The 14,914-nt window shown below is 38.5% G+C and overlaps 1 protein-coding gene across 3 annotated transcripts in view; it reads right to left on the minus strand.

Moving 5' to 3' along the window:
* The window catches only part of ANAPC5 (anaphase promoting complex subunit 5), a 38,852-nt gene that overhangs the window by 17,208 nt on the left and 6,730 nt on the right, over positions 1–14,914 (minus strand). For all 3 annotated transcript variants that reach the window (XM_032603078.1, XM_032603080.1, XM_032603079.1), the window contains 3 exons: positions 9,717–9,783; positions 2,655–2,756; positions 1,580–1,770 (listed from right to left, as the gene is read on the minus strand). In XM_032603078.1, coding sequence (XP_032458969.1) covers positions 1,580–1,770; positions 2,655–2,756; positions 9,717–9,783 — 360 coding nt within the window. The remainder of the gene's footprint in view (positions 1–1,579; positions 1,771–2,654; positions 2,757–9,716; positions 9,784–14,914) is intronic.

Here is a 14,914-nt window from a genome sequence, read left to right on the forward strand (position 1 = left end):
AAATCAGATATTAATTAGTAATTAATTCCATACAGTTAGCTGCCTATCCACTGATAATATTGTAAATATAGAGAAATTCATCAACAGATTAATTACTTGTATCTAGCAGACTGCATACAAATTTCCAAATCCTAGGGCAAGCTGTGTGTAACACAGAGATAGGTTACTGGCAAATATTACAAATGGTGCTGCTATTTATTATGAGTACATAAAACATGAAAGGCCCTGATCAAAGAGGTTATTAAAGCTGGGCAGAAAAAAAGAAGTTGACTCTTAAAAGATAATATGGAATCTCACAAAATCATGAAGTTCAGAGTAGCCTTAAACATTCTTTGGTTCAAGTATCAATCTGACACTTGGATTGCCTTAATGTCACCCTTGCTGCACACATGAGCACTCTGCTGACACCTTTCTCAGAGGGTTCCATACAAGGAAACCTCCTCCTTATAAGGAGCAAAAATGTTTTGCCCTTTAACTTGCACTCACCAGCTCCCTATCTTCTCTAGTAGTCACACCCTCGATCAATCTAAGCCCTTTTCACATGACCTTCACTACAGGAAGATGTCAAACACATGCTTGGCTAAATCATTTCTTTCTTTTCCAGGCTAAACATTCTCACATCCTTCCCACACTATTTATATGACATGGCTTTGAATGCCTCCAGTGAGACTCTCCCCGCCACAAGCTCCAGCTTGTCTATGTTCCTTTTAAAATGTGACAACCAGAAGTTAATAGAATTTCCTGGCTGTTGCCTGGGCCATAGAGCAAGGTGTAGAAGTCTCAATTCTTGAACTTGGAACACTATACTTCCATTAACACACTCTAGTCTCTATTCAAAGATGCCTGTGGCAGAAACCATATTTTTCTTAAATGGGAAAAAGCCACAGGGGAGGCAGAGAGACTCTTTCAATTAGTAATTTCCTACCTTTTCACCGTTATTCACATTATTTCATTATTTCCAAAATAGCCTCCATATTTTGAAAGTTTTTATCCTCTTAACTCTTTACTAAATAATAACTGATTAATTTCCTATTTTTATTTATCAAAATCACAGGCATATCTTAGCAATGGCATAAGTCATTGTCACGCACTGAGCTGCCTGAATTCCAACCAAAAGCACAAACGTGACGTTCGGTAAGCCACGCAGTCTTTTATACAGTAAAGATACAACTTCCTTTTGGCTTTTTGAAATACTGAAAATAACTTTTACATCCCCATTATTACCTCTGAAAAATCCTGTTGGGAATCTCTGGCCTAATGACCTAATTTCCTTTTAATTCAGTGGCCGTTATTCTTAGAAGTAAAGAAAGAAAGAGGCCGTGTACTTGGATGGTAATGCTAAATAGTGACACCAGGGGGCAGACTCTTTAGGCAGAAGGTTTTCATTAACTTCTGTTCATTGCAAAAACCTTCCTTCTTTAGAAGTTATTGACAATTCCAGGTTGAACAGGCTCTTTCTTTTCTCCTTTTCCTCCTTCATTTTTTTTTAATACAGCATATTAAAAAGAAAATACATCTCAATTAACATTTGAGAGATAATTTCTTCAATTTCCGCATGAACAAAAGTCTATAAACTTACTAGTGACCAAAGCGGCAGTGCAGGGCAGCCAGGTTCAGAGCAGCGTATCTCAAGCTCCGGCCATAGCCCTCTTCCCCATTACTTTTGCTTTCAGCTCCAGTAAGAATCAGGCGGTCAAAATAATGAAGGAGGCTGTGTGTTGAACTGAAAACATCTTGGACCCGGAGGTTGTTTAAGTAGCTGAGGTAGTGCTAAAACAAGAAACAATCAACATATTTTAAATGCTCTGCTTCCTCTTGTGTAATATTAATTCAGAGAGGTCCACTGGCTGCAAACACCTGTGTATCCCCTACCATTTTAACAAGATGGTCATAGTTTAGCTTAATCTTTTCCCCACAGGCAGGATTAAATAGGCTTAAGGTACATTAGCTGGTTTGGGTACACTTTCCCCCCAGAAGGTGTACCCAAACGAGAAAAGGGAATTCCATTAGAATTTGTGTCAGAGTTTTATCCTAAATATTCATCCACTATGCCACTGGTTATATTAGAATCCATGGGTGATACGTGAGGATGGAGGGGGAATCACCTAGCTCAGGCATTAAGGAACAGTGTGAGTACAAAACTAAAGATCTTAAAACTTGAATTCAGAGCTTCCCTTGTGGCGCAGTGGTTAAGAATCCGCCTCCCAATGCAGGCGACACGGGTTCAAGCCCTGGCCCGGGAGGATCCCACATGCCACAGGGCAACTAAGCCCATGCGCCACAACTACTGAGCCTGCGCTCTAGAGCCCACGAGCCACAACTACTGAGCCTGCATGCCGCAACTAATGAAGCCCATGCATCTAGAGCCCGTGCTCTGCAACAAGAGAAGCCACCACAATGAGAAGCCCATGCACCACAACAAAGAGTAGCCCCCCGCTCGCAGCAACTAGAGAAAGAAATCCCCCCGGGCCAGTAGGGGTAGAGGTGGGAGGGAAAGCTTTGCAACCTAGGCTGAGTCCTTTAAGTGCCAACAACATGATTTCTTTCCAAGAACCTGGGTCATTCGGCCAATCCTCATTTACACGACTACACAATAGGAAGAACAGTCTTGTCCCTGCTTTCCAACTTAGCAACAAATTCTGGAAAAGACTCACCGCTTCAGCAAAATCAGGATTAAATTTCAACAAGTTGTTCAACTCTTTCTGCAAGGAAGCTGGAGTGAGGGCTTTAGTCTCATCATTCTTTAACAAAGAAGCCTGAAATTTAAAAATGACAACTCAGTAGAAAGAAATGGCCAATAAACATATAGACATGTATACTAAATAGCATCATCTAATTACTTTTTTTTCTGCACCTACACTCTCCTCTTGACCATGCAGAACACTGTTTCCTCTTCCTGGACTTCTAAGCTTCCCAACGACCCATCCACATAGTCTTCCACGCAAACTCCTGCTCAGTCCTCAGGGCCCAGTTTAGATTTCAGCCACCTGCTTCTATCACCTTCTAAACTAGATAAAGTCCTGTAAGTACCAACATGCTCCCACAAGCGCCCTGCACTAACCCTTCCTGCAGTACTTATCAAATTATATTAAAAGTACCAGCTGACCCCACCCCCAGACTGTAAGTGCCTTTAAGGCAGGAAGTATGTATCTCCAGCCTGGCAAAGGGAGATGCACACTTGCCCTACTCCTGGTTATCTGTTTCATATGGATGGTACCAGCAATGATTATATAAAATATGTAGAAAATGACTTCTAAATTAATGATTAGTACTTAACTGGGTTATGGACTCTTCAATTTTAGCTAGACAAATTTTTCTTTATGAATAATAATAATTTCTAATTATATTTGAATTCATTATATCACTATAGAAGATTCCAAAAATATGGAAAAGCATACAGAAGAAAACAAAAATCATCTGTAATCCTTCCACCCAGAAATAACACTACTTTTTTGTCAGTGTATCTCATTCCAGTCTTTTTCCTGTGTGTGTGTGTGTGTGTGTGTGTATGTGTGTGTGTGTATGTATGTGTTTATACATATATATATGCATACTTTTTTAACAAAGTTAGAATATATCATTTTATTACCTGCTTTTTTCATGTAATAATATATTATAAATTTGTCTCATCATCAAATGAGCTTTGAAACTACAATTTTTTAAGCAAAAGTATTAACCCTTTGTCATACGTATTGCAACTCTTTTTCCCGTTTTGTTGTTTGAGTTTTAATTTTGTTAGAACATGTACTGACATGTAGATGTTTTTCATTTTTATGATGAAAAATCAAATGATCTCCTACGTGTTTTCTTCCACAGCTTTTCTGTTTAGAAAGTCCTTCCCCACCCACAGATCAGTTAAAAGTTAATATGTAACATTCACAGAGGGATGGACAGGATGAAAAGGCAGAGGGCTATGTACCAGATGAAGGAACAAGATAAAACCCCAGGAAAACAACTAACTGAAGTAGAGATAGGCAACCTTCCAGAAAAAGAATTCAGAATAATGATAGTGAAGAAGATCCAGGACCTCAGAAAAAGAATGGAGGCAAAGATCGAGAAGATGCAGGAAATGTTTAACAAAGATCTAGAAGAATTAAAGAACAAACAAACAGAGATGAACAACACAATAACTGAAATGAAAAATACACTAGAAGGAATCAGTAGCAGAATAACTGAGGCAGAAAAACGGATAAGTGACCTGGAAGACAGAATGGTGGAATTCACTGCTGTGGAACAGAATAAAGAAAGAAAAAATGAGAAGAAATGAAGACAGCCTAAGGGACCTCTGGGACAACATTAAACACGACAACATTCGCATTATAGGGGTCCCAGAAGGAGAAGAGAGAGAGGAAGGACCCAAGAAAATATTTGAAGAGATTATAGTCGAAAATTTCCCTAACATGGGAAAGGAAATAGCCACCCAAGTCCAGGAAGCGCAGAAAGTCCCATACAGCATAAACCCAAGGAGAAACACACCGAGACATGTAGTAATCAAATTGGCAAAAATTAAAGACAAAGAAAAATTATTGAAAGCAGCAAGGGAAAAACAACAAATAACATACAAGGGAACTCCCATAAGGTTAACAGCTGATTTCTCAGCAGAAACTCTACAAGCCAGAAGGGAGTAGCATGACATACTTAAAGTGATGAAAGGGAAGAACCTACAACCAAGATTACTCTACCCAGCAAGGATCTCATTCAGATTCGATGCAGAAATCAGAAGCTTTACAGATAAGGAAAAGCTAAGAGAATTCAGCACCACCAAACCAGCTCTACAACAAATGCTAAAGAAACTTCTCTAAGTGGGAAAAACAAGAGAAGAAAAGGACCTACAAAAACAAACCCAAAACAATTGAAAAAATGGTAATAGGAACATACATATTAATAACTACCTTAAATGTGAGTGGATTAAATGCTCCAACCAAAAGACACAGGCTTGCTGAATGGATACAAAAACAAGACCCATATATATGCTGTCTACAAGAGACCCACTTCAGACCTAGGGACACATACAGACTGAAAGTGAGGGGATGGAAAAAGATATTCCATGCAAATGGAAATCAAAAGAAAGCTGGAGTAGCAATCCTCATATCAGATAAAATAGACTTTAAAATAAAGAATGTTACAAGAGACCAAGGAAGGAGACAGTACATAACGATCAAGGGATCAATCCAAGAAGAAGATATAACAATTATAAATATATATGCACCCAACATAGAAGCACCTCAATACATAAGGCAACTGCTAACAGCTATAAAAGAGGAAATCGACAGTAGCACAATAATAGTGGGGGATTTTAACACCTCACTTACACCAACGGACAGATCATCCAAACAGAAAATTAATAAGGAAACACAAGCTTTAAATGACACAATAGACCAGATAGATTTAATTGATATTTATAGGACATTCCATCCAAAAACAGCAGATTACACTTTCTTCTCAAGTACGCACGGAACATTCTCCAGGATAGATCACATCTTGGGTCACAAATCAAGCCTCGGTAAACTTAAGAAAATTGAAATCATATCAAGCATCTTTTCTGACCACAATGCTATGAGATTAGAAATGAATTACAGGGAAAAAAATGTAAAAAACACAAACACATGGAGGCTAAACAATACATTACTAAATAACCAATAGATCACTGAAGAAATCAAAAAACACCTAGAGACAAATGATAATGAAGACACGACAATCCAAAACCTATGGGATGCAGCAAAAGCAGTTCTAAGGCGGAAGTTTATATTAATACAAGCCTACCTCAAGAAACAAGAAAAATCTCAAATAAGCAACCTAACCTTACACCTAAATGAACTAGAGAAAGAAACAAAACCCGAAGTTAGCAGAAGGAAAGAAATCATAAAGATCAGAGCACAAATAAATGAAATAGAAACAAAGAAAACAATAGCAAAGATCAATAAAACTAAAAGCTGGTTATTTGAGAAGATAAACAAAATTGATAAACCATTAGCCAGACTCATCAAGAAAAAGAGGGAGAGGACTCAAATCAATAAAATTAGAAATGAAAAAGGAGAAGTTACAACAGACACCACAGAAATACAAAGCATCCTAAGAGACTACTACAAGCAACTCTATGCCAATAAAATGGACAACCTGGAAGAAATGGACAAATTCTTAAAAAGTATAACCTTCCAAGACGGAACCAGGAAGAAATAGAAAATATGAACAGACCAATCACAAGTAATGAAATTGAAACTGTGATTAAAAATCTTCCAACAAACAAAAGTCCAGGACCAGATGGCTTCACAGGTGAATTCTATCAAACATTTAGAGAAGAGCTAACACCCATCCTTCTCAAACTCTTCCAAAAATCTGCAGAGGAAGGAACACTCCCAAACACATTCTATGAGGCCACCATCACCCTGACACCAAAACCAGACAAAGGTACTACAGAAAAAGAAAATTACAGACCAATATCATTGATGAATATAGATGCAAAAATCCTCAACAAAATACTAGCAAACAGAATCCAACAACACACTAAAAAGGTCATACACCATGATCAAGTGGGATTTATCCCAGGGATGCAAGGATTCTTCAATATACACAAATCAATCAATGTGATACACCATATTAACAAATTGAAGAATAAAAACCATATGATCATCTCAATAGATGCAGAAAAAGCTTTTGACAAAATTCAACACCCATTTATGATAAAAACTCTCCAGAAAGTGGGCATAGAGAGAACCTACTTCAACATAATAAAGGCCATACATGACAAACCCACAGAGAACATCATTCTCAATTGTGAAAAACTGAAAGCATTTCCTCTAAGATCAGGAACAAGACAAGGATGTCCACTGTCACCACTATTATTCAACATAGTTTTGGAAGTCCTAGCCACGGCAATCAGAGAAGAAAAAGAAGGAAAAGGAATACAAATTGGAAAAGAAGAAGTAAAACTGTCACTGTTTGCAGATGACATGATACTATACATAGAAAATCCTAAAGATGCCACCAGAAAACTACTAGAGCTAATCAATGAATTTGGTAAAGTTGCAGGATACAAAATTAATGTACAAAAATCTCTTGCATTCCTATATACTAATGATGAAAAATCTGAAAGAGAAATTAAGGAAACACTCCCATTTACCACTGCAACAAAAAGAATAAAATACCTAGGAATAAACCTACCTAGGGGGACAAAAGACCTCTATGCAGAAAACCGTAAGACACTGATGAAAGAAATTAATGATGATACCAACAGATGGAGAGATATACCATGTTCTTGGATTAGAAGAATCAATATTGTGAAAATGACTATACTACCCAAAGCAATCTACAGATTCAATGCAATCCCTATCAAATTACCAATGGCATTTTTTATGGAACTAGAACAAAAAATCTTAAAATTTGTATGGAGACACAAAAGACCCTGAATAGCCAAAGCAGTCTTGAGGGAAAAAAACAGAGCTGGAGGAATCAGACTCCCTGACTTCAGACTATAGTACAAAGCTACAATAATCAAGACAATATGGTACTAGCACAAAAACAGAAATATAGATCAATGGAACAGGATAGAAAGCCCAGAGATAAACCCACGCACCTGTGGTCAACTAATCTAAGACAAAGGAGGCAAGGATAAACAATGCAGAAAAGACAGTCTCTTCAATAAGTGGTGCTGGGAAAACTGGACAGCTACATGTACAAGAATGAAATTAGAACACTTCCTAATGCCATACAGAAAAATAAACTCAAAATGGATTAGAGACCTAAATGTAAGACTGGACACTATTAAACTCTTAGAGGAAAACATAGGAAGAACACTCTTTGACATTAATCACAGCAAGATCTTTTTTGATCCACCTCCTAGAGTAATGGAAATAAAAACAAAAATAAACAAATGGACCTAATGAAACTTAAAAGCTTTTGCAAAGCAAAGGAAACTACAAACAAGACGAAAAGACAACCCTCAGAATGGGAGAAAATATTTGCAAACGAATCAACGGACAAAGGATTAATCTCCAAAATATATAAACAGCTCATGCAGCTCAACATTAGAAAAGCAAACAACCCAATCAAAAAATGGGCAGAAGACCTAAATAGACATTTCTCCAAAGAAGACATATAGATGGCTAAGAAGCACATGAAAAGTTTCTCAACATCACTAATTATTAGAAAAATGCAAATCAAAACTACAATGAGGTATCACCTCACACCAGTTAGAATGGGCATCATCAGAAAATCTACAAACGACAAATGCTGGAGAGGGTGTGGAGAAAAGGGAACCCTCTTGCACTGTTGGTGGGAACGTAAATTGATACAGCCACTATGGAGAACAATATGGAGGTTCTTTAAAAAACTAAAAATAGAATTACCATATGACCCAGCAATCCCACTACTGGGCATATACCCAGAGAAAACCATAATTCAAAAAGACACATGCACCCCAATGTTCATTGCAGCACTATTTACAATAGCCAGGTCATGGAAGCAACCTAAATGCCCATGGACAGACGAGTGGATAAAGAAGATGTGGTACATATATACAATGGAATATTACTCAGCCATAAAAAGGAACGAAACTGGGTCATTTGTAGAGACATGGATTAATCTAGAGACTGTCATACAGAGTGAAGTAAGTCAGAAAGAGAAAAACAAATATCGCATATTAACACATATATGTGGAACCCAGAAAAATGGTACAGATGAACCGGTTTGCAGGGCAGAAATTGAGACACAGATGTAGAGAACAAACGTATGGACACCAAGGGGGGAAAGCAGCGGAGTGGGGGGGTGGTGTGATGAATTGGGAGATTGGGATTGACATGTATACACTTATGTGTATAAAATGGATGACTAATAAGAACCTGCTATATAAAAAAATAAATGAAATTCAAAAAAAAAGTTAATACGTAGTTCCTCCTGGTCTAATTATAACCTTAAATGTTTATAGTTAAGCCTTTAATCCACCTGTAAAGTACTGAGGTACAAAGATGAGGTGAAGATCCAGGTCTATTTTCTCCTCTACAGTTAACCAAATGTCCAGATGAGTTTTTCAATCTGTTTAATATTCATCTGTAGGGGTGATTCTATCACCTGCATCTAGATCTAAACATTACATCTTTCTGCAGAAAGAAAATTAATAACAAAAATAGGGAAAAGTAGAGCAAAAATCAAAATTCTATGCTGAAAATAACATGGGAGAAAAACATCCAGCTTATATTACCAAAAAAAAAGGAAAAAGTATGGCTCAAAAACACCAGTAAGAAATGTCTGGGGTAAAAGTGTACCGATGCTTGCAACTTGAAATGTATCAAAAAATAAGATGAAATGGTGGCTATATGGGTAGATATATAATAAACGGAGCAAAATATTAATTGCAGGATCTAGACGATGGGTATATGGGTATTCACTATATAATGCTTTTCAATTTGTATTTCTGTTTGAAAATGTCCATGATAAAGTGTTGGGGAAAAGGGAAGTAGGTCTTCTAAATCACATTTTTGGGCTGTGTTAGTCACAGTTCATTAATAAATGAACATGCATTATGACCCTAACAGAGAAATAAAATCACACAGAAAATAGGAAGGGACACACAGCTACAACTGCATTGTTAGTGAAGAAAAAATGACCAAGAATAAGAATAATGCTGCTTCACTAATAAACCTACTCACATAACAAACATATTTCATGACATATAATGTCACAGGATTAAAAAAAAATTCATGACCAATTACAGAACATACCTGTTGAGAAAGAAAAAATTCTGCTTGTTTTTGGGACAGAGGCCCACTGCAAGATACCTCCTCTTCTCTGGAAAAAAACAAAACAAAAATAATAATGAATTACACAATAGTGAAAATGATAATGCTTTACAAAGTCAAATAGATTCTTCATCAGAAAAGTTTAAAAACTTTTAAAATTAATTCTCTCTTCTCAGGAATAGAAAAGACATGCTTAAAAAGTGATGTTGAATGACCTGCCGAAGTTCACATGATATAATTATGGACAGATGTAGACCTCAACTGTACATAGCCTCCAGCATGATCTTTCTAAAATGCAAGTCTATCATCCCTGATTTAAAGCGCTCCTGTGGTATCTCATCACCTTCCAGAATAAAGTCTGCACTGCTTAGCAGGGCAGATGCAATGCTTCCTGAGTGTTCCTACCTCTCTCCTCTGCCTTCTCTTTCTCACCCACACCCCAGCCCTGATGAACTCCTTACAATCTCCTATCATGCCAAGATGTCCCCCTGCTTCCTCAACCTGCAGGGCCCATTTTCCATCCACTGTTGCACTGTTGTACCATCCGTCATTCAAGAATACCTCAAGTGTCATATCCTCCAAGAATCTCTCCTGACATCTCACATTTGAGCTCCCACTGTCTCCCAGAGATAGGGATCACTGCATCTAGCACTGCCACACTGGCTGTTCTTACTTATATTTGTATATGAACACCCAGTCCCCCAGGCACACAATGGGCACTCAGAGTTTGAGAAATGAATGAATAAAAAGTCTCTAACTCCTCGCTACACATATAAGATGGTGCTGTATTCCAGAACAAGAAAAAGAGGTGTTATGTAAGAAATAACCATTTGCCTGGAAGTTTAGATCACACAGAACCAACAAATAAGAAATATACTGATATAAATCTAGACTTGAGAAATCTATACATGCACAAACAGTCTTATTTTTGAGAGCAAAGTATGAATAATACCCTTTTGCCACATGACTCTGAATAAATGGCTTCTCTATACAGGATTACAATAAGTAGAAAAATCAATATTTACTCAATAATATTTTTATAAGCACTCTGTGTCTAATACAGCAGTTCTCAAACTGTTTCATGCAAACAATATGTAAACAGGTATTCCAAAAGAAAACAAAATGCTGCTGAGGTTAAATCACTTGGGGAAAGCTGTACACCCTCTCTTCCCTGGGAGATTCATGATACACATTAGAGAAATCCAACAGAGAGACACTTTATTCACTTTTGTTTAATGTACCATTTACCAAACTCATTTGAATGAAGAATCCTTTCCTCACATCTCTCAAGAAGCACTGGTGTTCCACAGAAAACACTTTGGGAAGAGCTGCTCTGATATTCTCTTGGTTACGTTTCTGATACAAAGCAGCAAGCATATCAGATTCTACAGGTATCGGAGCTGCCAAGGACCAGCCCTGACCAGCATAACAAAGATCAGCGAAACAACAGTGACCTGGAGGGAAATGGAAAGAAAATTCACAGGCCAAGTTCTCAAATGGAAAACAGCTAAATGTCTGGGCAATAAGAAGCCCTTTTCTCTTAACATACCCTTCAAAGAAAGTAAGCCCAAGGCTTGAAATAAATATGACTGTACACAAAAAGGCTAGAGACAGACAAGGATCTGAAAGAAATGGGACACACCACTCCCGGTCCCACCCTCCTCTAAGGTCCATGATGCTCACTGTTACCAAATGCTTTATTTACTTAAACCCTTCCCCCAAAAAAGACTTGAGGTAGCTTATAACACAGGACACAAGAACAATAAGGTTAATAAAACAGAAAGAGAAAACCAGAATCACATAAAAAGAAATTGCTACAAATTAAGGCAAACACATTTGCTATAAATGAAGATCAAGTTTGGCTCTGGCTTCCATGGCGGCAACAGTGGCCGACGTGAACAAGCTTGGAAACAGGAAGTAAAAATACCATGGCCCAAACCATCCTTTTACTGACTCCTTCTTTGCCTCCTCAGGACCTCAAACACATGCCAGAGAAAGTAACTCTTAAAAAACCACAAAGGGGGACTTCCCTGGTGGTCCAGTGGCTAAGATTCCACGCTCCCAACGCAGGGGGCCCAGGTTCGATCCCTGGTCAGGGAGCTAAACCCCGCATGCCGCAACTAAAAGCCTCGCATGCCGCAACTAAAGGTCCTGCACGTGGCAACAAAGATCCCGAGGGCCACAACTAAGACCCAACACAGCCAAATAAATAAATTAAAAAAAAAAAGCCACAAATATATTCAATTTAGGAAGGGGGTTACTCCTTTAGGAAAAGGACTCAAGTATACCTTGTTTATGAATCCCATTACCAGTTGAGACAGAACTTTAAACTTCCAAGTGCTATACATCAAAGGCATTTAACCTGGGTCCACGGATGGGCTTTAGGAGCCCATGAACCTTGTAAAACTGCAAAATATGCATTTTTAATGTGGGGATAGTACATGGCATTCATCAGATTCTCAAAAGGACTCTGGAAACTCCTCTAAAGGGCTCAAATCACCCACTATAACTGAAATTTTTAAAATATAACATAGGATTAAACAATCAACAAACTGGGGTGTTTATGTACTTGCAATGCATAAAACACAAGTCTAGGTCCCCCAAGAAAATGTCTTAATGGGCTTACAGTCTTGGTGAAGGTTAAGACCAGCGTATGTGAAAAGATGGCAATAAACAATAAATACCAAGAATTAATATGATCTCTGCACTTAGAAGAGGGAGAAATCACTCCAGCTGAAGTGGTGAGGACCCTGAAAGTTGGCAAGGAGTGAAGAAATGACAAGGAAGGAAGAAGGCATTCCAGGAAAGGAAACCAAAAGATGCAGAATGGGAAAATGCCTGGCCTGTCAGAGGGATACAAGCACACCTGGCTGGCTGGGGTAAAGGATCCAAGTTGAGGAACAGAAATTAAAGGTCAGAAAGGTCAACTGTGGAAGGCCTCAAATACCAGGCTGGGAGACTTTGTGAATCTCTGGAGACTTCTGAGCAGGGTGATGACAAGACAAAAGCAGGGGAGGGGAAGGACTGAGATTGGGAACAGTTACTAAACACCCAGGAGGCCATGAGGACCTGAACCCTTCTGAGGTGTGTGACCGGAGAGGTGATCCAACCCCTCCTCCCGACTTGTGTTCTCAGGCCACACTGTCCTCCGTCTGTCCCTCCAACATGTCAGCTTGTCCTGTCTTGGGCTGTGAGTCTGCATGTACTCTGGCAACTCTTCTCAGGGCTGGCTCCTTCGTCACCTAGCTCCCAGTCTTAAAGGGCCCTTCCCTGATAGCACCCCACAGTTCTTCTGTATCCCTGTGTCCCAGTCATTCCTTTCCTGCACTGACACTCTCTGAAATGACATTAGTTGTTAATTTAGTTACCTCTCGATTACCTGACCCTCCCACAACTTCATGAGGACGGGGACTTTCTCCTCTGCGCTGACAGCATAGCAGCTAGCATAGTGCTTGGCACACCAGAACCACTGAATAAGTATGTGCTGAATAAATTAATGAATTTTGGAGATTTATATTAAATCACTGGCAAGTGAAGAAATGCCAGAGAACTTCTACTTTTGTTAGGTCTTTTTAGAAGCACAGAGAAGATGTAGCTCCAGCAGCTTGCAGACTAGTAGCCTCCGCTGCAAACTCACAAGGTGTGACCCTGTAAGCCCCCCTCTCTTGTTGCAGGAAACAAATGCTGCCCTGTAGCAACAACGAGTAAATGAAAAGCTGAAGCTAAGTGTCAGTCTGTACTTTCTTCTGTAATTGGATTTTTAAAAAACACCTGATAAACATTCGTTCACTGAATATTCCCTCCCTTCTAAATTAACAGGTGGGTCCCCCTTTTTCAAACAGTGGTTATTTCATTGTAGGATGGGAGATTTGCAAGCTAGTCAATGTTACTCTGGGCTTTCTAATTTTAATACAAATTTCTAGGGCAAGAAAAATAATTTCCCTGAAGAAAGCAAGACCTAAAAACATTCCAAAAACTAAGAAAGGAAGGGAGGGAGGGAGGGAGGGCAGAAAGAAAGGAAGGAAGAAAATGAAAGGGCTAAAGTGAGAAGCCTCTCATAATGCAATAAAACACTAGAAAAGAGCACAAAAAGAAAAAAATGAAATTTTCCTTTTTAAAAGAATCAAGAAATGTATGTAAATATACATTATGAAATTTTAAAAATCCTATAACAGGTCAAAATCATTTCTTTTTGGACAAAGAATTATAATACTTAAGTAGAATAATATTTAAATAATACATTTCTTCTATTTCAGTGATGAAACTCAGTTTACTAAATGCACACTATTTTCTAAAACCATACACCTTAACAGTATACACACTATTATTACACACAAATGAATTCTTAGATTAGAATAAAAACAAAACGATGCAGTTAGACCTAATTAAATCAGATTAATTTAGGAGAAAGTCAAAGCTAAATAAGAAAAGTTTGAATTTTAACATTTCTGAAGAACTGACATTCTGCTACTTTAAGCATATAAAGCAGCTAGGACAAAGATTACATTGTTTCCTGGAACCCTTCCTCAGGGGAATTAAACAAAAGAGAAATTAGAGAAGAATAGTGAGTATTTGTCAAATGTTTAAAGGCACAGTTGTAAACACTTCATATAGATTTATCATTTAATTCTCAAAATAACCTTCTGAGGAGGTGACATGAGCCCCATTTTGCAGATGAGAAAACTGAGGTACAGAGAGGGTGACTTGCCCAAGGTCTTAAGGGAATAAGTGGAGGAGCCAGAATTCAAATCCAGGGGTCTGACTCCAGGGCCAGACTCAACCCTACAAGGTTCTGCCTTTCCACTAGATGAGAAGCCTCTTTGAGCAACTCTGAGTTTTTGGAAGTACTTACTGGTACTACAATCTTCTTGCTCCCAGAGTGTGCTGAACAAATCACATAACTGTACAAAGGCCACTCATAGGAACTGCAGGGAAATATTCTCTGGCTACACACATAGACCTCCCCCAGCCCCCAAGGGGGTTAGCCAGCCTACATAGGGCAGGTGGGGCTTACTTCTCTCAGAGCTCTGAACACATTGTTACTTGTAGTGATCTGTTTGGGTGCCAGTCTTCCTCACCAGACTGTGGGCTCCCTGAGATCAGGAAATACAAAACACACACACACACACACACACACACACACACACACACACACACACACACACACTTTATGTGCTTTC

The sequence above is a fragment of the Phocoena sinus genome, chromosome 14 (assembly GCF_008692025.1).
Source record: "Phocoena sinus isolate mPhoSin1 chromosome 14, mPhoSin1.pri, whole genome shotgun sequence".
Lineage (NCBI taxonomy): Eukaryota > Metazoa > Chordata > Mammalia > Artiodactyla > Phocoenidae > Phocoena > Phocoena sinus.